Below are 27,707 nucleotides of genomic sequence, written 5' to 3' on the forward strand. Positions count from 1 at the left end.
TACAATGCAGTGGGTTAACTTAAACCATGGGAATTTATGGGCTCATGGTTTAAAACTAGAAGTGCAAAATCAAGTTGTCATCAAGACAGAAGACGGCGGCATTCTGGGGCTGGCTGCTGGTGATCCTTCTTCCTTAGCTCTTCTGTTATGTGGCAATGCATATGGTGGCCTCTCCTGGCTTCTCTGAATTCTGTTGACTTCCAGCTTCCGGCTGTCGCCTGTGGCTCTCTCCTTGTGTGTCGGAATTTAATTCTTCTTATAAAGGGCTCCAGTAATAGGATCAGGACCCATCCTGATTGAGGAGGGTCACACCTAAATGAAATGACCTCATCAGAAGGTCCTACTTACAACAGGTTCACACTCCTAGGAATGGATTAAGTTTAGGAACATATTTTTTTTTCTGGAGTGTATACAACTCCAAATCACCGTGGTGGGGGACATGATGCAATCCCCAACACGTTCTCCAGAGAAACAGAACCACCAGTATGTATCCCGTGTGTAGGTGTATGTGTGTGTTGTGTGTCTGTGTGTGTATGTATATGAAAAGAGATTTATCCGAGAATTGGCTCACACAGTTGTGGGGATTGGCAAGTTGAAATTTGTAGTGCAGGCCAGCAGGCTGGAAACTCTTGGGCAGGTACTGATGCTATGGTCTTGGCAGAATTTCTTCTTCTTCAGGACAACCTCAGTTTTCCTCTTAAGGCCTCCACCTGATTGCATGAGACCCTCCCACACTCTCAAGGTAATCTTTTTTTACTTAAAATCAACTGATTGTAGATGTTAACCTCATCTACAGAACCCAGTAACTCCCAGAATAACTGGGTGCTATGGCCTGGCCATGTTGACTCCTACAGGGTAGGGTGTATACACCTCCTTGTACCTACACCCTGTGGTTTTTAGGAGCCTGCAGGATGCATTGGGTACCAAGGCACACACACAGGAAGGAAGATGGGGATTCTTGCACTCTGGCCTGGAACCCCAGCCCTGGAACAGAGAATCGAGGTGCAGGAGTAGGGCCCCAGTAGGCTTCTCAGGAGCCCCCACTGGGACCTGGGGAACCCCTCACCCATCTCCCTCCTGGTGAGACAACAGTATGGGTCTAAATGACCCCCAAGGGCCCTTCAAAGCACTGTCAGGCTGGGCTCTGAGATTCTAAGTTTGAAAACTCACAAAAGGAAGAAAACCCCTGAGACTGGAGACCCACTTCTGGGGACAGCTGAGAGGCCCTTTTGCTTCCTTTTCTGTTTCTTGGGATTCCAATTCATACCTTGCTCTTGCTCTGAGCTGGCCACCTTCCGTGTTCATTCCTACATTGTGGCATCTATGCTACCTGTGGGCAGATGGTCCAAGCCACGCCCTTTTCCAGGTAAAGACACACCCTCCTCTAGCCCCCTGTGGCCACCTACCCCTCTCCTATGGTACTGACTTTACTCTGATGTGTGTCCTATCTTGTCCCTGCTGGTTCAGCACAGCTTTGCCCTCCTACATCTCCCTCTGTTCTGTCTCCCAGAAGCGCTGTGGCAGTTCAGAGGCCACAGATGTCATGTTTTCAGTGAATTGGCCCCATCTTCCCATCTATGAATAAGAGGTGGGCTGATGGTTCTGGGGGAATCCCACACACAAACCTTGGTCCTTGTCCTGGTTCTGCCTTGACGCTCGTGGCTTCAGGCAAATCATTCCCTGTCACTGGCATCTGGTTCCTTGTGGGGGAAGCAGGGGGCTCCAGGGTCTTTTCTGGCATTCTCTTGGATGAGCTTGTGATTTTTTCTGAGATGTTTTGGGGATTGCAGTCTGACAGGGACAGAGCAGTTGCATCAGATATGAGTTGGGTCTTGTTTTAGTTTGCTAAAGCTACTAGAATGCAACACACCAGAGATGGATCAGCTTTATTTTTTTTTAAATATTTTTATTGATGAAACAACATACAAACACAAACATTCTGAACATACAAACAGTCCGTACATGGTATACAATCGATGGCTCACAATATCATCACATAGTTGAATATTCATCACCATGATCATTTTTTAGAACATTTGCATCACTCTGGAAAAAAAATAAGATTACATTTTAAAGTAGCTTACCTTACTTTTGGACACTAAACAAATATTACCCAAATTTTTTTTACTAATTTGAAGCACAGTTCTCAACAAAAGCCATAAACATTTTTTCAAACTTTTTTAATTGTATAGTATAACATATATACAAAACAAAGAAATAAAAAAGCAATAGTTTTCAAAGCACTCTTCAACAAGTAGTTACAGGATAGATCCCAGAGTTTGTCAAGGGCTACTAAACGGTTCTCTCATATTTTTCCTTCTAGCTGCTTCAGAATATAGGAGGCTACAGGGCTTAAAGACTTTTTTATCATCACAATCGATTTTTTTCCTTCTTTTTTTTTGTGAACAATAACATATACACACACAAAAAAACTATAAATTTCAAAGCACAGCACCACAATTAGTTGTAGAACATATTTCAGAGTTGACATGGGTTACAATTTCACAATTTTAGGTTTTTACTTCTAGCTGCTCTAAAATACTGGAGACTAAAAGAGATATCAGTTTAATGATTCAGCATTCATATTCCTTTGTTAAGTCCTATCTGCTATGTATAATTTCACCATCACCTTTGATCTTTCCATACCTCTCATTGGGGTTATTTGGGCTATGGCAGTTCTATATTTTTCATATTGGAAGGGTCTGTCACTAATATGGCATAGGGAGATTGAACTATCTGATGTTCTGGAGAGGCTGGGCTAGGTTTCAGGATTTATCTCATCCAGGGACCCATCTGGAGGTTGTAGGTTTCTGGAAAGTTACGCTAGTGCCTGGAACCTTTGTGGAATCTTATAAATTGCCCTAGGTATTCTTTAGGATCAGTGGAATGGTTCTGGTTGGGGGTTGGTAGGTTATGATAGGTAGCAAGGTCTAACTGAAGCTTGCATAAGAGCAACCTCCAGAGTAGCCTCTCGACTCTATTTGAACTCTCTCTGCCATTGATACTTTATTAATTACACTTTTTTTCCCCCATTTGGTCAGGATGGAATTGTTGATCCTATGGTGCCAGGTCTGGATTCATCCCTGGGAGTCCTCTCCCACATCGCCAGGGAGACTTTCATCCCTGGATGTCATGTCCCACATAGGGGGGAGGGCAATGATTTCACTTGCAGAGTTGGGTTTAGAGAGACTAAGTCAACATCTGAGCAACCACAAAGGTCCTCCAGAAGTAACTCTTAGGCATGCCTATAGGTAGTCTAAGCTTCTGTGCTACGTATATAAGCCTCGCAAGAGTAAGCCTCATGATTGAGGGCATGGCGTATTGATTTGGGTGTCCCTAAAGTTTGACACAGTATCAGAGGATTCCCTGATGGTAAAGTTTAATAGTTCCATAGTCTTTCTCCCCTCCCTCAGGGAACTTTGCCAATAGTTTTTGATTATCTGGTTAATATACTCAAGGATGTTTCCAGGCATTACAATAATCTATACACGATTAAAGGACCTCTTTCTCATTCTGGGCTGTCTGTGTTTCAGTTGTTCAAATGAGCTATACAGATAGGTTGAATTAGATTACACACTACAGAAAATTTCAGTTCCAGATCAAATAAACATTTCTTTCCATTGGTCTCAAAGAGTATGTATGGTTCTAAAATATAGACATTGTCTTCCTTACCCCTATGTTCTGAATTACTTTTACCCCAACCTGTTTGGCTTCATTCTTATCTCTAAATATCAGGCTATACATATAAAACAGCTTCTCAAAACCCAGAAATAATAATCACCACTCTGGATTAATGTGTTTGCTCTAAAAGCTTACAATCCACGTCCCTGTTTACTTATAAGCATTTTCTAAAGGTGACCATACCATTGTTGTTTGTTTGTTTCTGGCTTATTTTGTCTCACCAAATATTCCACATGTTCATTCACATCATTGCATGCCTCACAACAAAAATGTTCCTTTTTGTAGCAGCACAGCCTTCTTTCATAAGTATACACCATCATTCGCCATTCTACTTCTCCATCAGTGCATCCTTCAGCCACCTGCATTCATCTGGGAATCATGTAGGCCCAAAGTCCACAGTCCATCAACATTCTCAATTTTAGATAATTTCATTGATCCCTAGAGACAGAAAACCAGTAAACACTCTCACCATATAGGAGATCTAAACCTCCTCTTAGCTCTTGTCCCTCACCCCATTATTTACCTCTGCTGTTGCTGTGGTAGTGCTGATGGTTTCATTTGCACATAGCTCATAGCATGCAACTGCAGTTTTCCCCCTACATCCTGGAGTTAAACACTCTTTATACAAGAATCATATCTTTGAAGTAATTCTTACAAGAACTCATTCATATTTCTAGTGTGTGTCAGTGGGACAAATAGGTCTATACAACCCCTTTCAATCTTGTTCATCTTCAATATGGTATTATTACTTTTAGACCCACTAGAGAATCACCTTCGCTCCAATCTATTCCCTTACATTGAAGTTCAACCTCATTAGCTAACGGTTCACTCATCTCTAGCTCCTATGTATCTCTAAGTCCCCTAAATTGTATATTATAAATCTCTGATTATACCTTTATGCTGGCCATAAAAGTGGAATCATACAGTATCTGTCCTTTTGTGTCTGACTGATTTCATTCAACATTATGTCCTCAAGGCTCATCCATCTTGTCATGTGCTTCAGGATGTCATTTTGTCTTACTACAGCATACTATTCTGTCATATGCATATATCACATTTTATTGATCCACTCGTCTGTTGATAGGCATTTGGTTTGTTTCTATCTTTTGGCAATTGTGAATAATGCTTCTATGAACATCGGTGTGCAAATGTCTGTTTGTGTCATTGTTTTCAGCTCCTCTGGGTATATACCAAAGTAGTGCTATTGCTGGGTCATAGGGCAGCTCGATATTCAGTTTCCTAAGGAACTGCCAAACAATCTTCCATAGTGGCTGCACCACTGTACATTCCCACCAGCAGTGCATAAGTGTCCCAGTTTTTCCACATTCTATCCAACATTTATGGTTTCCTATTTGTTTAATAGCAGCCATTCTTATAGGTGTGAGGTGGTATCTCATTGTAGTCTTGATCTGCATTTCCCTTATAGCCATTGAAAATGAACATCTCTTCATGTGCTTTTGAGCCATCTGTATTTGCTCTTCAGAAAAATGCCTATTCATATCTTTAGCCCATTTTATAATTGGATTGTGTGTTTTTTTGCTGTTGAGTTGTATGATTTCTTTGTATATACGGGAAATCAAAACCTTTGTCTGATATGTGATTTCCAAATATTTTTTCCCATTGAGTTGGCTGCCTCTTCACCTTTTTGACAAAGTCTTTTGAGGTGCAGAAGCATTTGATTTTGAGGAGTTCCCATTTATTTGTTTTTTCTTTTGTTGCTTGTGCTTTGGATGTAAAGTTTAGGAAGTTACTTCGTATAACTAAGTCTTGAAGATATTTCCCTACATTTTCATCTAGAAGGTTTATGGTGCTAGTTCTTATATTTAGGTGTTTAATCCATTTTGAGTTAATTTTTTGTGTAGGGTGTAAGATAAGGGTCCTTTTTCATTCTCTTGGCTACTGATATCCAGTTCTTCCATGCTCAATTATTGAAAAGACTATTTTGTCCCAGTTCAGAGGATTTGGGGCTTGTCAAAAATCAGTTGGCCATAGATTTGGTGGTCTATTTCTGCACTCTCAATTCGATTCCATTGGTCAATGCTTCTGTCTTTGTGCCAGTGCCATGCTGTTTTGACCACTGTGGCTTTATAATAGGTTTTAAAGTCAGGGAGTGTTAATCCTTCCATGTTGTTCTTCTTTTTTAGGATGCTTTTAGGTATTTGGGGTTTCTTTTCCTTCCAGATGAATTTGGTAGTTAGCTTTCCCAAATCTGTGTTCATTAGGGAGATTGGCCTGTAGTTTTCCTTTCTTATAGCATCTTTACCCGGTTTTGGCATTTAAATGATAGTAGCTTCATAAAATGAGTTAGGTAGAGTTCTTTTTTCCTCAATTTTTTGGAAAAGTTTGAGCAGAATTGGTGTTAGCTTTTTCTGGACTGTTTGATAAAATTCTCCTGTGAAGCCATCTGGTCCTGGGCTTTTCTTTGTAGGAAGATTTTTGATGACTGATTTAATCTCTTTACTTGTGATTGATTTGTTGAGATCTTCTATTTCCTCCTGAGTCAGTGTAGCTTGTTTGTGTGTCTCCAGGAATTTGTCCATCTCATCTAAGTTGTCCAGTTTGTTGGCATATAATTGTCCATAGTATCCTCTTATGATTTATTTCTTCAGGGTCTGTGGTAACGTACACCTTCTCATTTCTGATTTTGTTTATTTGCATCCTCTGCCTGTTTTTCTTTGTCAGTCTTGTTAGAGGCCCATCAATTTTATTGATTTTCTCAAAGAACCAACTTTTTTTTTTTTTTTATTAATTAAAAAAAGAATTAACAAAACAATTAGAAATCATTCCAATCTACATGTACAATCAGTAATTCTTAATAACATCACATAGTTGCATATTCATCATTTCTTAGTACATTTGCATCGATTTAGAAAAAGAAATAAAAAGACAACAGAATAAGAATTAAAACAATAATAGAAAGAAAAAAAAAACAAAAAAAACAAAAACAAAGGACCTATACCTCACATGCAGCTTCATTCAGTGTTTTAACATAATTGCATTACAATTGGGTAGTATTGTGCTGTCCATTTCTGAGTTTTTATATCCAGTCCCGTTGTACAGTCTGTATCCCTTCATCTCCAATTATCCCTTCTCTTTTTTTTTTTTTTTTTAATTAACGGAAAAAAAGAAATTAACCCAACATTTAGAGATCATACCATTCTACACATGCAATCATTAATTCTTAACATCATCACATAGATGCATGATCATCATTTCTTAGTACATTTGCATTGGTTTAGAAGAACTAGCAACATAACCGAAAAAGATATAGAATGTTAATATAGAGAAAAAAATAAAAGTAATAATAGTAAAATCAAAACAAAACAAAACAAAAACCTATAGCTCAGATGCAGCTTCATTCAGTGTTTTAACATGATTACTTTACAATTAGGTATTATTGTGCTGTCCATTTTTGAGTTTTTGTATCTAGTCCTGTTGCACAGTCTGTATCCCTTCAGCTTCAATTACCCATTGTCTTACCCTGTTTCTAACTCCTGCTGAACTCTGTTACCAATGACATATTTCAAGTTTATTCTCGAATGTCCGTTCACATCAGTGGGACCATACAGTATTTGTCCTTTAGTTTTTGGCTGGATTCACTCAGCATAATATTCTCTAGGTCCATCCATGTTATTACATGGTTCATAAGTTTATCTTGTCTTAAAGCTGCATAATATTCCATCGTATGTATATACCACAGTTTGTTTAGCCACTCTTCTGTTGATGGAGATTTTGGCTGTTTCCATCTCTTTGCAATTGTAAATAATGCTGCTATAAACATTGGTGTGCAAATGTCCGTTTGTGTCTTTGCCCTTAAGTCCTTTGAGTAAATACCTAGCAATGGTATTGCTGGGTCGTATGGCAATTCTATATTCAGCTTTTTGAGGAACCGCCAAACTGCCTTCCACAGTGGTTGCACCCTTTGACATTCCCACCAACAGTGGATAAGTGTGCCTCTTTCTCCGCATCCTCTCCAGCACTTGTCATTTTCTGTTTTGTTGATAATGGCCATTCTGGTGGGTGTGAGATGATATCTCATTGTGGTTTTGATTTGCATTTCTCTAATGGCCAGGGACATTGAGCATCTCTTCATGTGCCTCTTGGCCATCCGTATTTCCTCTTCTGAGAGGTGTCTGTTCAAGTCTTTTTCCCATTTTGTAATTGGGTTGGCTGTCTTTTTGTTGTTGAGATGAACAATCTCTTTATAAATTCTGGATACTAGACCTTTATCTGATATATCATTTCCAAATATTGTCTCCCATTGTGAAGGCTGTCTTTCTACTTTCTTGATGAAGTTCTTTGATGCACAAAAGTGTTTAATTTTGAGAAGTTCCCATTTATTTATTTCCTTCTTCAGTGCTCTTGCTTTAGGTTTAAGGTCCATAAAACCGCCTCCAGTTGTAAGATCCATAAGATATCTCCCAACATTTTCCTCTAACTGTTTTATGGTCTTAGACCTAATGTTTAGATCTTTGATCCATTTTGAGTTAACTTTTGTATAGGGTGTGAGAGATGGGTCTTCTTTCATTCTTTTGCATATGGATATCCAGTTCTCTAGGCACCATTTATTGAAGAGACTGCTCTGTCCCAGGTGAGTTGGCTTGACTGCCTTATCAAAGATCAAATGTCCATAGATGAGAGGGTCTATATCTGAGCACTCTATTCGATTCCATTGGTCGATACATCTATCTTTATGCCAATACCATGCTGTTTTGACCACTGTGGCTTCATAATATGCCTTAAAGTCAGGCAGCGCGAGACCTCCAGCTTCGTTTTTTTCCCTCAAGATGTTTTTAGCAATTCGGGGCACCCTGCCCTTCCAGATAAATTTGCTTATTGGTTTTTCTATTTCTGAAAAATAAGTTGTTGGGATTTTGATTGGTATTGCATTGAATCTGTAAATCAATTTAGGTAGGATTGACATCTTAACTATATTTAGTCTTCCAATCCATGAACACGGTATGCCCTTCCATCTATTTAGGTCTTCTGTGATTTCTTTTAGCAGTTTTTTGTAGTTTTCTTTATATAGGTTTTTTGTCTCTTTAGTTAAATTTATTCCTAGGTATTTTATTCTTTTAGTTGCAATTGTAAATGGGATTCGTTTCTTGATTTCCCCCTCAGCTTGTTCATTACTAGTGTATAGAAATGCTACAGATTTTTGAATGTTGATCTTGTAACCTGCTACTTTGCTGTACTCATTTATTAGCTCTAGTAGTTTTGTTGTGGATTTTTCCGGGTTTTCGACGTATAGTATCATATCGTCTGCAAACAGTGATAGTTTTACTTCTTCCTTTCCAATTTTGATGCCTTGTATTTCTTTTTCTTGTCTAATTGCTCTGGCTAGAACCTCCAACACAATGTTGAATAATAGTGGTGATAGTGGACATCCTTGTCTTGTTCCTGATCTTAGGGGGAAAGTTTTCAATTTTTCCCCATTGAGGATGATATTAGCTGTGGGTTTTTCATATATTCCCTCTATCATTTTAAGGAAGTTCCCTTGTATTCCTATCTTTTGAAGTGTTTTCAACAGGAAAGGATGTTGAATCTTGTCGAATGCCTTCTCTGCATCAATTGAGATGATCATGTGATTTTTCTGCTTTGATTTGTTGATATGGTGTATTACATTAATTGATTTTCTTATGTTGAACCATCCTTGCATACCTGGGATGAATCCTACTTGGTCATGATGTATAATTCTTTTAATGTGTTGTTGGATACGATTTGCTAGAATTTTATTGAGGATTTTTGCATCTGTATTCATTAGAGAGATTGGTCTGTAGTTTTCTTTTTTTGTAATATCTTTGCCTGGTTTTGGTATGAGGGTGATGTTGGCTTCATAGAATGAATTAGGTAGTTTTCCCTCCACTTCGATTTTTTTGAAGAGTTTGAAGAGAATTGGTACTAATTCTTTCTGGAACGTTTGGTAGAATTCACATGTGAAGCCATCTGGTCCTGGACTTTTCTTTTTAGGAAGCTTTTGAATGACTAATTCAATTTCTTTACTTGTGATTGGTTTGTTGAGGTCATCTATGTCTTCTTGAGTCAAAGTTGGTTGTTCATGTCTTTCCAGGAACCCGTCCATTTCCTCTAAATTGTTGTATTTATTAGCGTAAAGTTGTTCATAGTATCCTGTTATTACCTCCTTTATTTCTGTGAGGTCAGTAGTTATGTCTCCTCTTCCATTTCTGATCTTATTTATTTGCATCCTCTCTCTTCTTCTTTTTGTCAATCTTGCTAAGGGCCCATCAATCTTATTGATTTTCTCATAGAACCAACTTCTGGCCTTATTGATTTTCTCTATTGTTTTCATGTTTTCAATTTCATTTATTTGTGCTCTAATCTTTGTTATTTCTTTCCTTTTGCTTGCTTTGGGGTTAGCTTGCTGTTCTTTCTCCAGTTCTTCCAAATGGATAGTTAATTCCTGAATTTTTGCCTTTTCTTCTTTTCTGATATAGGCATTTAGAGCAATAAATTTCCCTCTTAGCACTGCCTTTGCTGCGTCCCATAAGTTTTGATATGTTGTGTTTTCATTTTCATTCGCCTCGAGGTATTTGCTAATTTCTCTTGCAATTTCTTCTTTGACCCAGTCATTGTTTAGGAGTGTGTTGTTGAGCCTCCACGTATTTGTGAATTTTCTGGCACTCTGCCTATTATTGATTTCCAACATCATTCCTTTATGGTCTGAGAAAGTGTTGTGTAAGATTTCAATCTTTTTAAATTTGTTGAGACTTGCTTTGTGACCCAGCATATGGTCTATCTTTGAGAATGATCCATGAGCACTTGAGAAAAAGGTGTATCCTGCTGTTGTGGGATGTAATGTCCTATAAATGTCTATTAAGTCTAGTTCATTTATAGTAATATTCAGATTCTCTATTTCTTTGTTGATCCTCTGTCTAGATGTTCTGTCCCTTGATGAGAGTGGTGAGTTGAAGTCTCCAACTATTATGGTATATGAGTCTATTTCCCTTTTCAGTGTTTGCAGTATATTCCTCACGTATTTTGGGGCATTCTGATTCGGTGCGTAAATATTTATGATTGTTATGTCTTCTTGTTTAATTGTTCCTTTTATTAGTATATAGTGTCCTTCTTTGTCTCTTTTAACTGTTTTACATTTGAAGTCTAATTTGTTGGATATTAGTATAGCCACTCCTGCTCTTTTCTGGTTGTTATTTGCATGAAATATCTTTTCCCAACCTTTCACTTTCAACCTATGTTTATCTTTGGGTCTAAGATGTGTTTCCTGTAGACAGCATATCGAAGGATCCTGTTTTTTAATCCATTCTGCCAATCTATGTCTTTTGATTGGGGAATTCAGTCCATTGACATTTAGTGTTATTACTGTTTGGATAATATTTTCCTCTAACATTTTGCCTTTTGTATGATATATATCATATCTGATTTTCCTTCTTTCTACACTCTTTTCCATATCTCTCTCTTCTGTCTTTTTGTATCTGACTCTAGTGCTCCCTTTAGTATTTCTTGCAGAGCTGGTCTCTTGGTCACAAATTCTTTCAGTGACTTTTTGTCTGAGAATGTTTTAATTTCTCCCTCATTTTTGAAGGATAATTTTGCTGGATATAGGAGTCTTGGTTGGCAGTTTTTCTCTTTTAGTATTTTAAATATATCATCCCACTGTCTTCTAGCTTCCATGGTTTCTGCTGAGAAATCTACACAAAGTCTTATTGGGTTTCCCTTGTATGTAATGGATTGTTTTTCTCTTGCTGCTTTCAAGATCTTCTCTTTCTCTTTGACCTCTGACATTCTAACTAGTAAGTGTCTTGGAGAACGCCTATTTGGGTCTAATCTCTTTGGGGTGCGCTGCACTTCTTGGATCTGTAATTTTAGGTCTTTCATAAGAGTTGGGAAATTTTCAGTGATAATTTCTTCCATTAGTTTTTCTCCTCCTTTTCCCTTCTCTTCTCCTTCTGGGACACCCACAACACGTATATTTGCGCGGTTCATATTGTCCTTGAGTTCCCTGATACCCTGTTCAAATTTTTCCATTCTTTTCCCAATAGTTTCTGTTTCTTTTTGGAATTCAGATGTTCCATCCTCCAAATCACTAATTCTATCTTCTGTCTCTTTAAATCTATCATTGTAGCTATCCATTATTTTTTCTATGTTTGCTACTTTATCCTTCACTTCCATAAGTTCTGCGATTTGTTTTTTCAGTTTTTCTATTTCTTCTTTATGTTCAGCCCATGTCCTCTTCATGTCCTCCCTCAATTTATCGATTTCATTTTTGAAGAGGTTTTCCATTTCTGTTCGTATATTCAGCATTAGTTGTCTCAGCTCTTGCGTCTCATTTGAGCTATTGGTTTGTTCCTTTGACTGAGCCATATTCTCAATCTTTTGAGCGTGGACAGTTATCTTCTGCTGCTGGCGTCTGGGCATTTATTCAGATTTCTCTTGGTGTTGGACCCAGCAAGGTTGTAATATTTTTCTGTGAAATCTCTGGGTTCTGTTTTTCTTATCCTGCCCAGTAGGTGGCGCTCGTGGCACACGTTTGTCTGCGGGTCCCACCAGTAAAAGGTGCTGTGGGACCTTAAACTTTGGAAAACTCTCGCCGTCCTGGGGGTTCGCTAGCTGAAGTGGCTTGAGCTGGCCCGGGGTCCGAACGCAGGGAGGGTGTCCGAACGCAGGGAGGGTTGCTGGTCGCCGCAGCCAGGGAAAGAGCCCGTCCGAATTTCCTAGTCGGCCCTGGGCAACAAGCGTGGCGGGAGGGCGCCAGCGGCAGCGGCCCGCCCGAGAGAGTGCACGTTCCCCGGGAGTCACGGGGTCACCGTTCTCCGCGGCCTGGGGGTTTCCGATCCAATTCTCTCAGTTGGTCCGGGGGCTGCGCGTGGTGTGGGCGCCAGTCGCCTTGGTTTCAGGGGACCACCTCTCCAATTCTCCCAGCCGGCCCGGGAAGGGGGAAGGGAGTAACTCCGGCCGCTTGCCACCCCGCCCAGTAAGGCCCGCGCGCCTCGGCGATCTCACCCGAGCTGCTTCTCTCAGCCAGCCAGCCGTTCCAGGATGGGGTACGCTGTCTTTTTTATCTCTGTTGTGGCTTTGGGCGCTTTCTGTATCATTTCTACTCCCCTAGTAGGTGTCCTGGAGAAGAAACTAAGATCCGCGCGTCTTACTAAGCCGCCATCTTCCAGGAAGTCCCAAAGAACCAACTTTTTGTTTTATTGATTCTTTCTGTTCTTCTCCCTTTCACTCATTTCTGCTTTAATCTTCGTTATTTCTCTTCTCCCATTTTCTTTGGGATTAGTTTGCTGTTCTTTCTCTAGTTCCTTCAGGTTTGCTCTTAAGTCTTTGATTTTTGCTCTTTCTTGTGTTTTAATATAGGCATTTAAGGCAATAAATTTCCTTCTCAGTACAGCCTTGCCACATCCCATAAATTCTGATAAGTTGTATTCTCATTTTCATTTATCTTCAAATAGGTGCTGATTTCTCTAGCAATTTTATCTTTGACCCATTGGTTGTTGTATAGTGTGTAATTTAATCTCCATATATTTGTGAATGTTCTCATTCTTTGGTGGTAATTGAGATCCAGCTTCATCCCACTGTGATCAGAGAACGTGCTTTGAATAATTTCAATATTTTAAAATTTATAAAAATCTGTTTTGTGCTGCAGCATATGATCTATCCTGGAGAATGTCCCATGAGCACTAGAGAAGAATGTACATCCTTGTGCTTTGGGATGCAATGACCTATATTTGTCTGTTAGGTCTAATTCATTTATCAAGTTATTTAACTTCTCTATTTCCTTGTCAATCTTCTACCTGGTTGTTTTATCTATAGAGGAGAGTGCTGTTATTGAAGTCTCCTACTATCATTGTTGAAACATCTGTTGCTTCCTTCAATTTTGCCAATGTCTCTCTCATGTACTTTGGAGCTCCTTGATTGGGAGCAAAAACATTTATGATTATTATATCTTCTTGGTGAATTGACCCTTTAATTAGTAGAGAGTGTTCTTCTTTGTCTCTTATGATGTCTTTACATTTAAAGTCTATTTTGTCTGATATTAGTATAGCTACTCCTGCTTTCTTTTGGTTACAACTTGCGTGGAAGATCTTTTTCCATCCTTTCACTTTCAATCTATTTGTATCCTTGTGTCTAAGATGAGTCTCTTGTAAGCAGCATATAGCTGGATTATGTTTCTTAATCCGTTCTGCCAATGTGTACCTTTTAATTGGTAAGTTTAGTCAATTAACATTCAAAGTTATTACTGAGAAAGCTTCTTGATTCCACCCTCTTATCTTTTTTATTTTATTTGTCTGATCTATATATTCTTTTCCCTCTTTCTCTTTGTATTCTTTAAATTACCCTTAGTGGTGCTCTTCAATTCTGTGCCCTCCTCCAGACCTCCCTCTCCTGTCTTTTTTTTCAGCTGGAAGAACTCCTTTCAGTATTTCTTGTAGGGCCAGTCTTTTGGTGATGAATTCTTTCAGGACTTCTTTGTCTGTGAAAGCTTTAATCTCTCCCTCAATTTTAAAGGATGATTTGGCTGGGTACAGAATTCTTGGCTGGAAGCCATTCTCTTTCAGGATCTTGAATATATCATACCACTGCCTTCTCACCTCTAGGGTGCTAGTCGAATAGTCTGGACTCAGTCTTGTTTGATTCCCCTTGTATGTAGTAGATTTTTTTTCTCTTACCACTTTCAGAATTTTCTGCTTCTCTTCAGCATTTGGCAGAGTGATTAGTATGTGCCTTGGGAATGGCCTATTTGGATTTATTCTGTTTGGAGTTCTTTGGGTTTCTTTGACGTCTATATTTATATCCTTTATGAGGGTTGGGAAATTTTCCCCCAACCTCAACTACTCTCCCTAGCCCTTTACTCTTCTCTTCTCCTTCTTGGACACCAATGATTCTTATATTTGTGTGCTTTGTTTGTCTATCATTTCCTTGAGTTCCCATTCATTTTTTTCATCTGTTTTTTGCCATTGCTGATTTGAGTTTTTGAAGTCAATTATCCTGTCCTCTGTATCACCTCTATATTCTGTCTTCTATCTCTTCAGATCTGGTGTTGTGTGCCTCTAGTATGTTTTTTATTTGGTCAACAGAGTCTTTAATCTCTGTGATTTCTGCTAGTTTTCTATTTATTCTTTCAAATTCCTCTTTGTGCTCTTCTGCTGGCTTCCTGATCTCCTTTATGTCATTTGCTATCCCACTTGTTTTATTACGTAGAGTTGTATGAACATCTTTGATTGGTTGTTCCAATGTCTGTGTCTCCTCAGGTTTTTTAATTTGGTCATTAGGCAGGGCTATATCTGTCTGCACTGTGATATGCTTAGTGATCTACTGCTGTCTTTGTTGCATGTAGATATCTTGTTTGATTTGCTTTGGGAGTTGATTTCTTTCAATAGTCTAAGGCTTTGTGTTTGTGGGATGGTTATACCATAAGGAGCAGGGCATTGGGGGGGGCCCTCAGTGTTTCAGGGCAGCTATGGGCGCAGGTGCTTGTGAACATTGGCACTTAGTGGCCAGGGAGGATGTAGCTGTGTGGGTGCACTGGTCTGGGTTACGTAATCCTGGTGTGTACTGGTCTAAGGCACGGGGCCCTTTGTGTGCACACGTAGGGCTGTGGCAGCAGGTTGGTATTACACTTTCGTGGATGGGGGCAGATGTCACCTGGCTGTGCAGGTTGGCACTTTCTTAGAGCTGGGAAATGAGGCTGAAGGCTGTGTGCATGAATGGTTCTAAGACTGCTGTAAAGTGTGGTTCCCAGAGCTGAATGACGTGATTGGGGGCCCGTGTGCATGCATGGGCCTCAGAGTGCTGTAATTGGATGCACTGAGCTCAGGGAGGGTGAGTGAGGCTGTGCGACACTGTGGGTGGGGAGGGAGGGAGGGTGGGGAGGGAGGGAGGGTGGGAGTAGCCTAGGTATAGAGGTTAGTGTCCGCAAACTTTATGTGCTGGCAACAGCCTGTAGGGAACAGGTAGGGGGAGATAGTGCTTGGAAGGGGTATAGGAGAGGTGGGTTGGGCTGCGCTTGGGGTGGGAATGTGGGGCAGGTACATGCACTGGGGGCTGGTGGGTTGGGGTTGCTTGGAGTGTAGGGAATGGGTGATGAGGTTTGGGTGCATGAGGTGTGTGGTGAGTCGCTGATCACAGGGCTGCACCGATGAGGGTAATGTGCCCAAGGAATACGGCTTGGCTTATATCCTAGTCCTGTGTACCTGTTCATGCACTCCCGTGGGTTCCAGCGCTCCATGCCTCCACGCCTCCACGCCAGGCTCCAGCCCTCTGCCTTTCAGTTCCTTGGCCTCTGCAACCAGGGCTGCTGCATATGGTGCAGAAGGCTCTCCCAGGTCAGCTGCATTCCCAAATTGCTGCCTTAGTTGCCCTCCTTTCCCTTCTCTAACTTTTTCGTGGAGCAGGGCTAATCTCAAGCTGCTCTAGTTGGCCATCTTCCCAGAAGTCTCAGATCAGCTTTTAATAAGGGAATTTATTTAGTTAAAAATTTACAGTTCTTCAGAGGAAAGGCAGCTAGCTTTCATCTCGCTATCACATGGGAAGTCACACAGTGATGTCTGCTGGCCTTCTCTTTTAGTTTCTGGGTTCCAGTGGCTTTCCCTGGGGTGATTCCTTTCTGCATCTTGAAACATCTGGATTGAGCTGTGAGTGCTGAGATAAAGTATGCTGAGCTCTCTTCTGACCTCTTTGAAGCCTCCAGCTAAATAAATTAAGCCTCACTCACTGTGGAAGGCACTCCCCTTAGCCTACTGCAAGGACAGAGCAGTTACATCTATCTGTTCATATACTGATGATTTAAGTCCACAGTAACAGAACAATGGGGCATCATCACCTGGCTGACACCAACTGCCTGGCCATGGGTGGCTGGAATATTGAACTTAGGGTTCATTTCCTGAGTACACGTTGACTAAGTATTTACAAAGCACTGGCAGGGGAGGGAAAGGACTTAATTTAGTTTTCAGAACTTCCTAGGGAGGAGGAGACAAGCCTCTGGTCTGGTGGAAATTGATGTCTTTGGAGTGGGTGGCTGGGCTTAAGGGCAGGCAAGCACAGCTTGTGGGGTAGGAGGACATTTCCAGGGCTGGTTGCTGAGTGAAGGTGTAATGCAGAAAGGATGACATGTGTTTAGGTGGGAGAAACTGGGAGGGATGACAGAGGCTTTATGCACCTGGGTAAGGAGAGTGCTTGCTCGCAGCACCTCCATGCCCACCGGTAACCCAGAGGAGTCTCAAGAATGCTTCCCTGTCATTGGAAGCACAGGCTCTCTCCAGCGACCTTGGCCCTAACATCACTAAATCCAGCCCAGGTGATTGTGGGCAGCTCCACAGCCACCTCTGCTGCCCTTGGGAGGCGTTGGAATCATCCCTGACTCTCATAGCCTAAGAATCCTTCTCAGGACAATATTCCAGCCACCCATGGCCAGGTAGTTGGTGTCGGAGCCTGTGCGACATCCATTGACTTGTTCAGGACCCCTCTCACCCTCCCCCACCCCTCTGGCCAGAACTTCCTCCTGGCCTTCCCTTGCCTGCTTACCACCTCCTCCACACTTCTCCTTCCCCCTCCCACTCTCCTCCTTCCCTTTCCCCACCCATCGCCTTCTCCCTCCCAGGTTTCCTAGGTACTGAAAGAGGCCCTTCCCCCCTCTTTTTCCTGTCTTGATGTCCACCCTCTTCTCTTTGATGGGTTCAGCCTTCCTCTGGCCTAAGGAGGAAGGTTGAGGAGGCTGTCAGGAGACAGGCAGCAAGAGCACTTTGAAAGGATTCTCCTGGTAAGGCACAGTGAACACTCGAAGGCTGGCCCCTGGGCCCCCATCCACATTGAGCAGCCCCTTTTGTTTGGTGTGAGCCTCAGGGGCCTTCTCATACTTGCCCTCTATAGGTTCGAGTCCCAGTGTGGGTGGCTGCAATGAGACTCGCATGCTGGAGAAGCTGCCGCAGTGCGGGGACGCCTTCGCCGACAGAATGCAGAAGGTGGAGGTCTGGAAGTGGTGCAACCTGTCGGAGTTCATCGCGTGAGTGCCCGCTGCAGTCCCACCCACACGGCCCTGCCAGCTGTGGCACCTCCCACACGGCATCTACCACAGGGCCCTGCCCATGGACCTGCTGACAGGGCCTTGCTCACATGGCCTCACCCATAGGGCCCAGCACTCGTGGCCCTTCCCACAGCTCTGCCCATGTGACATTTGTGCTTCCCACTCACTCCTGAGGCTCTCCCAAAGCCCCTGTGTGGTCCCTCACACAACCCACCACCCCTCTCCTTACACAGCTCACCTGTGCCCACGCCCTGCTCTGTTGCATGATCTGTTCCTCTGGGTAGTGTCTTTGATGTCCACTTCCCATCCTGAACTGCATTGGCCACCCTGGGCTGCTCTGGGGTTGCTTGACCTTTCCTTTCTCTGGATGGTATGTTTCTCACAACACCAGCCAAGTGGAACTGGGATTGGGGTGGGGGTGGGTGGGGCGGCAACACAGCCTTGAGAAATTGGATTCCACCCACTTCTACTTGTTGGAGTGGGATGACAACGTGCTAAGGAGGGTCCCAAGTTCTCACAGCAGCCCATTTTGATCTTGTGATCGCAGTTTGCCATCTTTACCTGCTGCTGGGAGGTAAAGGGGTTCCTTGGGAATCACCTGTACTTACCTCTCCTCCCATGTCTTGGCTCGCCAGGGTGCTGTGACAAATAGTAGGCTTAACAATAAGAATTTATTGTCTCACAGTATTGTAGGCTTCAAGTCCAAAATCAAGGTATTGGCCAGTCCATGCTTTCTCCCGGAATTCTACAGCATTCTGGCACTGGCTTGCTACACTCCTTGAGGTTCCTTGGTTTGCTTCTCTGCCTCTGTTGTATGGTACAGCCCTGAATCTCCTCTTGTGCTTCTCACCTGTGTTTATAAGGCCTCCGGACCCACCCTGATTCCGTTGGGCTGCACTTTGCTAAAAATAACATCTTTATAAGGCTGTATTTATGAATGGGTCACACCCATGGGAATGTGGATTAAGATTAAGAACACTTTTTTTTTTCCGCTGGGGTGTGTAGCTCTGTCTACCATGCCCTATTTCACCATCTCAGCCTTGGCACTCCTAGTTACTGTTGGCTAGCCTGTACTGTCCCCACTGCTCCAGGCCTTCATTTGGGTGACCCCCACTCAGATATTGCCATGGGTCTCCCCTCTAGGAAGCCATGCCAGGCCCTGGGATCTGCTCAAGGCTTCAGCTCTTTCTCCTTTGAGCCCTCAGTCCCTGTGTTCTCCTGTCCCTAATATCTATCCTGGTGGTGCCTGGAACCATGTCCCCATTGACAGTAAAGCTCCTTTTTGGTGGGGTCCATGCCAATAGACCCACCTAAACAGGGCAGAATGACTGTTTGCTGACCCAAGCTGAATCAAATCTCTATATGTGCTGTGTATGTGGTGTGGGGGTATAGAAATGGGTTTGGGCATGCCCCTTCCAGTCCTTGGGGAGCCATGGGAGGGCCCCTGGAAAGACAGCCTGCACAACAGGCCTAGGGTAGGCACACAGGTCACTGAGGATGAACTTGGAGTTTCTAGTTCCCTTAGGGGACTGAGCCCTGCATCCTGTTTACTCCTTTCTGTATCCCCCACTGAAGTTTCCCTAAGGAGATGAAAGAGAAAAGTCCTGCCTTGAGGCTGGGGAGGACGGAAGAGAAGGTAGTCTGGGAGTTGGAAAGCAGGTGGGGGGAGGAAGCTAACTCAACAGCTCTGATGTTAGTTAGACAATCCACCTGGATTGTCCAGCAGTGACCACTGTGGATCTGGGCCCACTGTACCAAGTATTCCAGAAAGCCCTTGCAGGAGCAGGTGGATATATGGATCACCTCCCACCTCCTCTGCAAGAGGCTACTGGCTTTATGCTCCCTCCTTCGCCCCAGCCAGAGACCAGAGGGTTATTCTCAGGAGCTGCTATGACAGAGGGTCTCTGGGCCTCCTGTCCAATGAGGTCAGTAGGGTGACTGAAAGAAAAGGTGACACCCTGCCTTCCTCTTTCACTGGCTCCAGATGCTGGCAACTGGCTGTCACTGTAGGGCAGGAAACCGGACAACCTCTCCTGAGGACTTGGAGCAGACAGAGGGGAGACTGGAAGGTGATGATGCTGTCTGTGGGTTCCCACCAAGGGCCTGGCAAACCCCGTCCCCACCCAGAGGAAGCTCACAGGACAGATTCTCCCACAGGCTTAGAGCTTTCCATCTGTTCTTGGCTCCAGGCCTGACCATGTGTATCTAGTGGGTCTTTGGACATCTGGCAAAAGCTCGAACCCTGAAGATGGAGACAAGAACAAATGGAATAGAGTGGTCTGGGTTGTGCAATGGGAAGAACATTTCCCAAACCATAGTTAGTGTTTGCAGAGAGACAAAATACCAAACCCATGACCTGAGAAAAGCATGTTATGAAAGGGGAGCATTCAGAGAACAAAGAAAGGGCCCTGGGGAATGAAAAACATGCTCCAGAAATGAAAACCTGAATAGAAGAGTTGGCAGATAAATGTTGAGGAAATCCCCCAGAAAGCTGAGCAAAACTCATTTGGTCTTCTGAACCACTTTATTCAGTAATATGATTAATTCCCTTTACAAATGAAGAAACTGAGGCTTGGGAGTGGGAGAAAGAAGAGAAGACAATGGAGACAGCCCAAGAAGCCTGTCAGTAGTGGGAGTTCTGGAATGCCAGAACAGGAAGATGGAGGAATCTTATCATCAGCAGAGCAAGGAATCCCTCAGAGCTGAGGGACATGAATTTGCAGACCAAGAGGGCTCACCATGTGCCTTGTGTGGTGGATAGAATCAGTCCCACACCAAGGCCTGAATCAGGAGCTGTCACAGCTCTGGAAACAAAAGAAAACCTATGTGTGTTCAGACAGAGACAAAAACGCAGTCTCTCTACAAAACATCTGGACTTGGGATGCCTTTAGACTCCCCCACAGCAACTCTGGAAACCAGAAGACAGCAGAAAAACTTTTTGGAAGATTATGTGTTCTAACTAGAATGCTATTTCCCACTAATCTATCAGTCAAATAGGGGAGAAATAAAAATGTTGTCAACATGCAGAGCTTCCAAATGTTCTTTTCCAGGCATCCTTTTTTAAGAAGCTACTGGTAGCTGTGCCACACCATTATGAGAAAGTCAAGATAGAGGAAGATGTGGAATACAGGAAATGGGAGGTCTGAGGCAGGAGAGAGATGAAGCAGATTCCCAGGAGGATGGAAGGTGGCAGAGCAGGCACATGGTTGAAGGGAAACCTTCCTCACAAAGATAGCGGGCTGAGCCCTGTCATTGGCTGGATGTCAGATTCTATTGGATGAGGTTGTTGCTCTCTCCTCATGCCCTGTGGCCTGGGTTAGCTCAGGACAACCATTCATTCCCCAACTGATGTGATTTGACCGGGGCTGTGCTGGGCCTTGGTGAAAGCTGAAGAAGTGGCTTGCTTCCTTTGACTGCATCTTACCTGATGCCTATAGCCAGGCCCCCCACAGCCCTACCAGGGCTGTGACCCACATTTCTCAGGTTCATCCATGGCCTGGCTCAGGGGCTTCCCAGAGTGGCTCCTGTCATCTCTTGGGCAGCCCCGAATGTTTTCCCCTAGAAGTCTCCATCCAACTGCTACAATTCAGCTCCTTCCTTGCCCAGTTAAGGGAGTGGTTGCTACTGGGGTTTCCAAATGAAACATTATATTGCCTTGAGGCATGTATACAGGTTGTAAAACTTAAAGAAAAGCAAAAGGATAATTAATGAAAAAGTCAGGCAAGCGTTTACCTGAGTGAGGGGGAGAGGGTGTTCACTTGGAAAGGGTTTGGTCCAGCTTCCGAGAGACTTCTGATTCTTGTCTGTTTTCAAACCTGGGTTCTGGGTACATATTGTTCAAATGGTGTGTTGAGCATCCCCCAAACTGATGAAAGTGACTCTTGGGGCCCAGACCGAGGGGAAAGGGAGGCTATGAATAATCCAGGGGACATTTGGGGAAAACAGAGAATGGAAAACATTACCTATCATAACTTCCTTTCCTTCATGCAAATAATAGTGTGTCCTTATTAATCATGCCTTAATTTTTTATTCAAGACACAATGTGTTGGTGAATTAATAAGAGTTGGAGATTATGTGTTACGACTTGTGCATGAGACCGGGGGGTGGGAGGTGGGGTTGGAATTCCATCCTCCTGCTCTGTAGCTCACTGGGAAGCCAAGAACCCATGATGGGCAGGCCAGGAAGTCATGGTGGGTAACCATGATGTGGTCTGTAGCCTCTGTTTTTCCCTTACTGGGCCTCATGTATGGAAATTGTCATAAATGATCTCTCTACTACTAGTTTGTTAATTTTTTGTGAATATCAGGCATTTAAAAATTTTTACTGATAAATCACACTCATACAGTCCATCCATAGTATACAATCAGTGGCTCACAGTTGTGTATTCATCACCATAATCATGATACCAGGCATTTTAATCTTCCTTTCAAGTCTCCCCCTCCCCAGTCCAGTACACAGCAGAATGCCTGGTGTATAGGAAGTCAGCAAAGTACTTTTATGGAAGCATGAATCTAAGACACTTTTCAGCGCTGGCCTTCTGCAACTTTTTGGTCACATATCCAATTGCCTGAGTTTTTGGTGTCTTTACTCACAAAAGCATGTGTTATTATAATAGCTTATGCCCAGTCTTCTTCAGAAACACCAGCTATGTGGGTGTTTTCATGGAGCTCCAGGGAGTCGACCACATATATGAGCAGGGGCTTATGCTCATGACATCCCTCGTGCCCAGTAGCTAAGGTGGGAAACCCCTGAGACCTCACTGAGCATCTACCCTGTGCCAGGTGCTTGCTAGGTGTCTATATACATAAACCCATTGGTTCTTCAACCACCTCACTGGGTAGGTATTATTAACCCTATTTATGGATGAAGAAATAGTCTTTTGAGTCAAGGAACAAACCTAGTTACAAGGATGGCAAATGACCAGTCTGGGCTTGGAGCACCCAGTCACACTGGCTTTGTCACCCAAGCCCTAAACCATGATGCACACTGTCTTCTCCAGTGGGTGCCCCAAAGTCACAGATAATTCCTGCCTTGGGGTTTCCCCAGCTGTGGCTGAGATTGGGGTGTGGGGAACAGAGGTGACCTCTAGCCTTGCGCTTACCTCATCAGTGGTTCTTTGGGCTGTGAGGGCTACCACAGTATGGTCATGCTGGCCATACAAGCTGCACCCTCTCCCTCTTCCCTCCCTAGATTCACAGTTCACAGTGGATGTCCCCAGGGTCTGCCTGCCTCTGAATTTGGGAGTTTTGCCTCTGGCTTGTTTCAGCAATATCTGAGACTTGGGGATGCTTGTCATCAGTGGTGTTCTTGTGCTGGCAATACATTAAAAGAGCTTTCCAGGCAGCATGGGAGTTCTATAGAAGTCACTGGTTCTTATCAGAATACAAGAGGATGGTGGAGACTTCTAAGGCCAGCAGCTTTGTGTGACCAAGCAAAGTGGTGTGTTAGATGGTTCCCTGTACTCCAGACCAGCTGGCTGGGGGCAGTGGGTGGGGATTGGGGACCCTATAGAGGAGCATGTTTGGGGATCATGATGGGTTGGCCTGAGGACATGTAGTGTTGAGGTGTCGCAAGAGCCTGGGAGACACCCATAGTGCTGGGCTCGTAGCTGCGGTGTGGGAAACCCTGTTGCTATGGACACAAGTTTGAGTCTGCTGCCTTGGACTCCTATTCCTTCCTGCCCAGGTTGGCTTTTCCTTCTGAGATCATCTGGAAGAGCATAAGGGTGTGTCTGCCCTGCCATCCTGGCATCATGGGTCTAGCTGAGAGACTGTCTGTGGTCTTCCTACTTCCTACATTCCTTCTGACATTTTTTGCATAAAAGCCAGGCAGACAATATTCTTTGCAGGAAGATCCTTGTAGGAAGGGGCTCCTTCCTGTTGGATCAGTCCAGGTCATTCCTTTCCTGGAGAACAGAAGCTCAAGAAGGAGGAGGAGAAGACATGGCAGGAAGGGCTGGCCCAGATGACATGTCTCTGGCTACAGGAGAGGGCAGGTAAGGACCTGAGAAAGAAGCTACTCGGTGGGGAATTACTGAGCCCTTCTGGCAAAGAAGCCACAGAAGTCCTGTCTCACAGCTGGAAAGAACTGGAGGAGAGGAAGGAACAAGTTTCCCCAGGAGCCTCCTGGATTGTCCCCAGGAGCTGTGCAGGGTGCTGTAGACCTGCCTTTCCGCTATGCCTTTAGTCTTCCAGGCTGTGGGCTATCCATGAATAGTGGCTGGAAGGGGTGGGCCCATCAGGGAGGTGACTGGAAGGTGCCAGCACTGGGACCGAGCAGATATACATCAACCATTTTGGAGAGCGTCCTGGGCAGGTGGTTGCTAGTCTTTGCCTTAACAGTGAGGTCTCCCCATCCTGCAGCAGCTCACAGCTCCCTGGGGAAGCTGGCTCTTTCTAGGAAGTTCTTCATGTGGAGCTGAGATCTGGGTCCCTGCCTATTAGCCCTCGGTCTGCTGCATGGATATGGCAGCATGGATGTTTCTTATGAACTAGGAGACTCCTGGGAGGGCTTGGGTTTTGATGCTGCACTGTTAAAGTGTGTGCCAAACAGCCAAAATGTCCATCAACAGACGAGTGGCTAAACAAACTGTGGTATATACATACGATGGAATATTATGCAGCTTTAAGATAGAATAAACTTATGAAGCATGTAATAACATGGATGGACCTAGAGACCATTATGCTGAGTGAGTCTAGCCAAAAACTAAAGGACAAATACTGTATGGTCCCACTGATGTGAACTGACATTCGAGAATAAACTTGGAATATGTCATTGGTAACAGAGTCCAGCAGGAGTTAGAAACAGGGTAAGATAATGGGTGATTGGAGCTGAAGGGATACAGACTATGCAACAGGACTAGATACAAAAACTCAAAAATGGACAGCACAATAATACCTAATTGTAAAGTAATCATGTTAAAACACTGAATGAAGCTGCATCTGAGCTATAGGTTTTTTTTTTTTGGTCTGTCTGTTTGATTGTTTGTCTTTTTTTTTGTACTGTTATTATTATTTTTATTTTTTTCTCTATATTAACATTCTATATCTTTTTCTATTGTTTTGCTAGTTCTTCTTCTAAATTGATGCAAATGTACTAAGAAATGATGATCATGCATCTATGTGATGATATTAAGAATTACTGATTGCATATGTAGAATGGAATGATTTCTAAATGTTGGGTTAATTTCTTTTTTTTCTTTAATTAAAAAAATAAAAAATAAAAAAATAAAGTGTGTGCCCAGCCAGACATGGGGCTGGAGAGGTGACTTCCAAGAAGCAGCAGGAGGCATGGCTTGGGCTGGTGCTCAGCCTTCCGAGACCCCTCTGCCAGCCACTGGTGAACAAGGACAGACTGACTTGGCTATTCATCAAGAACAGGGAAGGAGGCTTCTGGCCACAGAAAGCCTCTCTCTTTCAGTCCCCAGTAGGCAGGCTGCTGCATGTCCCTCAGCCTCTGAGAAATTGTACTTGGAGAGGAGTGTGGGTTTCTCCTAGGTGAAACTGGGTAGCACTGGGAGACCCATGGGCTGAGCCCAGACCCTGGGCTCCCAGGTGAGTCATGGACTAAAATAACTCAGTTGTGGGCAGAGAATGTGTGGGCTCTGTGCAGCCTGGGCTGGGGGTGCATGGGAATTGAGAGGTTTTGAGAACAAGGCATCATTTGAAGACTGAGTAGAATTAGGTTGTGCAGAGGTGGGGGAAGGTGGTTTAGGTGGAGGTGAAAGCATGGGCAGACACAGGCAGGGAAGCAGCAAGGAATGGGGAGATTGGAATTGGAGGGGGCATGCTCCTTGGCAAGGAGACCTGGGGGGGTGGGGGCAGATGGACTCCATGGGATGACAGTGCATGAATGGCACCTCCTGTTCTGTCTGTCCAAGGCTGACTCCTCATACATTACCTAGAGAGTGGAAGCGACTTTTTCCACAAGGGGGTGGCCAAGCCAGGGTTTAGCCCCACCCCCCATTCCTATCCTGTTACCCACGTAGGCCCTTTTCTTGTTCCCATTGGCCGCTAGAAAGTACTGGGGAGCTCACATCACCAGCCTTCTCTGCCTTGCAGGTACTACGAGACCTTCACCAGTTGTACAGAGGCGGAGACCAATTTCGTTGGGTGTTACTGGCCTAACCCCCTGGCCGAAGGCTTCATTACCAGCATCCATAGGCGGTTCTTCTCCAACTGCACCATGGACGAGACCCACTGGGAAGACCCCCCTGATGTGGTCCTCATCCCGCTGGTGGCCCTCCCTGTCCTGCTGACCATCGTCATGGCTGGCTTGGTGGTTTGGTGCAACCAGCACGGGGACAGGCTGGGGTGAAGGCGTGGCTCTGATGGGTCGTTGGTTGGACAGTGGGAGTCACTCCTGGCAAGCTGGAGGAAGGCTCCTTGGGACTGGGAAGCTGGGGCTGCTGTGGCCACACTCTCCTGGGTTCTGGGAAGAGCCCCAGGGCTTTTGACATTTCCACTGACCAGTTTGCTGCATGGTGGTACTCGAGCTTTGCACCTTGGCATTTCATGCTTCTTTTCTAGCCAGTGGAAAAAAAACTTGACCAGGGCCGGAGTTGTGTTCTGGGCACAGTTGTTGGCTGCCCTCACTCTGAGCTCCCCAAGACTGGGCTGGGCTGCTCCCTTTGTGTTTCAGGGCCATCACTCAGTATGGAGGCCTTGGTTCCAGCCCCAACCCTTGCTCCAGCACCTTCTCCAGCCCCAGCCCTGACCCCAGGCCTGGACCCACCCTCAGCCACGTGTGAAAGTATAGGATGGATTACCTCCAGCCATGGAGAGGATGAGGGAGAGGCTGGGAAAGATCCTACTCGGTGGGGAATTCTGAGCCCTCCTGGCAAGGAGGCCACTGGAGTCCTGTCCCACAGCCAGAGAGAGCTGGAGGAGACAGAAGGGACAGGCTAGGAGCTCCTCTAGGAGCCACACAGGGAAGCTGCAGAACTGCCTGTTAGGTGGGCTGTGGGCTGTGCTTGTGGACAGGGGCAGGGTGGGGTGGGCCAGAGCCCCTCGATGGGAGGATGGAGGGGTCTTGAGCCAGTGAAACTGGGGAGCCCTGTGTGCATATGGTGGGGCTTTGGGGGACCTCCCCAACACCAGTCTTCATGTCTTCAAAGGAGCCTCCCAGATGCGGAGGACACCCTCCCCCCCCGACCCCTCATGCTAGATCTGTGTGTGCCTGCTCTGTCTGTGTTGTCTGCTTTCTCTGAGTAAAGAGTTGTCCTTATTTCTGGGGTGTCCTGTTTTATTTTTTGGATGTTCAATGAGACTGTGGGTCTCTTGGGACTGACAAAACTTTCCTGACCATTTTTACAGATATAGAGCAACTGAGGTCCCAGAATCCCGGAGCGTTGGAGTACAGAGGCACTCAGATGGGGGTGTATGGTTCCCAGAAAGGAGGAGGGCCCCTTCAAATCCAGCTCACAGCCCTTCCCAGCATCTGTACCCCTAACCCCCTGCCCCAGGGGGCTTTGTGCATGGAGGAGAGGCTTCGGCTCTGGGTCCATCTTCTGCCTCCTCGGAGGGGCCACCTTGGGCTTCCCACCTGGTGGATTTCTGGGAGAGGAATGCCCTGACCAGGTCCTGTTGGGGGCACATGCTGCTCCCAAAGACTCTGCAGGAGCTGGGGTGAGGGATCTGCCTCTCCAGGCCTTTGATGAGAAGCCCTTGTTCATTTTCTAGTTCTGTGGGCCCTGCAGCCTTTGGAGGGGGGATGTTGGTTCCAAGGAGCCATGGCTGTGAATGAGGTTGGAGAGAAGCCCAGGGCTGCTGGTGAGCTTTGGAGGCTCACGCTCCTCCATCACCCAGGCAGACAGGTCCACGGGAACCTGCCTGGTAGAGGGGCTGGGACAGAAGTCCGTGGCTGGCTGTTGCTAGGAGACAGAATCTGCCTCTTCCATGTTCCTGAGCCACAGGGTAGAAGGCTACCATGACACAGGCCAGCTGGGACTCTGGGTAGCTCACTTTGCTGGTCTGAGCTCATCCATCATCTCTACAGCGGGGCAGCATTGACTGATGAGCTGATGTGT

The 27,707-nt window shown here is 44.6% G+C and overlaps 1 protein-coding gene and 1 pseudogene across 2 annotated transcripts in view; one reads left to right on the forward strand and one right to left on the reverse strand.

The window, feature by feature from the left end:
* The window catches only part of LOC143678392 (myozenin-2-like), a 36,227-nt pseudogene extending 20,341 nt beyond the window's left edge, over positions 1 to 15,886 (reverse strand).
* Positions 1 to 26,905, forward strand: part of RAMP3 (receptor activity modifying protein 3) — a 47,489-nt gene extending 20,584 nt beyond the window's left edge. For both annotated transcript variants that reach the window (XM_077118629.1, XM_077118639.1), the window contains exons 2-3: positions 17,527 to 17,659; positions 25,741 to 26,905. In XM_077118629.1, coding sequence (XP_076974744.1) covers positions 17,527 to 17,659; positions 25,741 to 25,996 — 389 coding nt within the window. In that variant the 3' untranslated portion in view covers positions 25,997 to 26,905. The remainder of the gene's footprint in view (positions 1 to 17,526; positions 17,660 to 25,740) is intronic.
* Positions 26,906 to 27,707: the final 802 nt, after the last annotated feature.

The sequence above is a fragment of the Tamandua tetradactyla genome, chromosome 1 (genome assembly GCF_023851605.1).
Source record: "Tamandua tetradactyla isolate mTamTet1 chromosome 1, mTamTet1.pri, whole genome shotgun sequence".
NCBI lineage: Eukaryota > Metazoa > Chordata > Mammalia > Pilosa > Myrmecophagidae > Tamandua > Tamandua tetradactyla.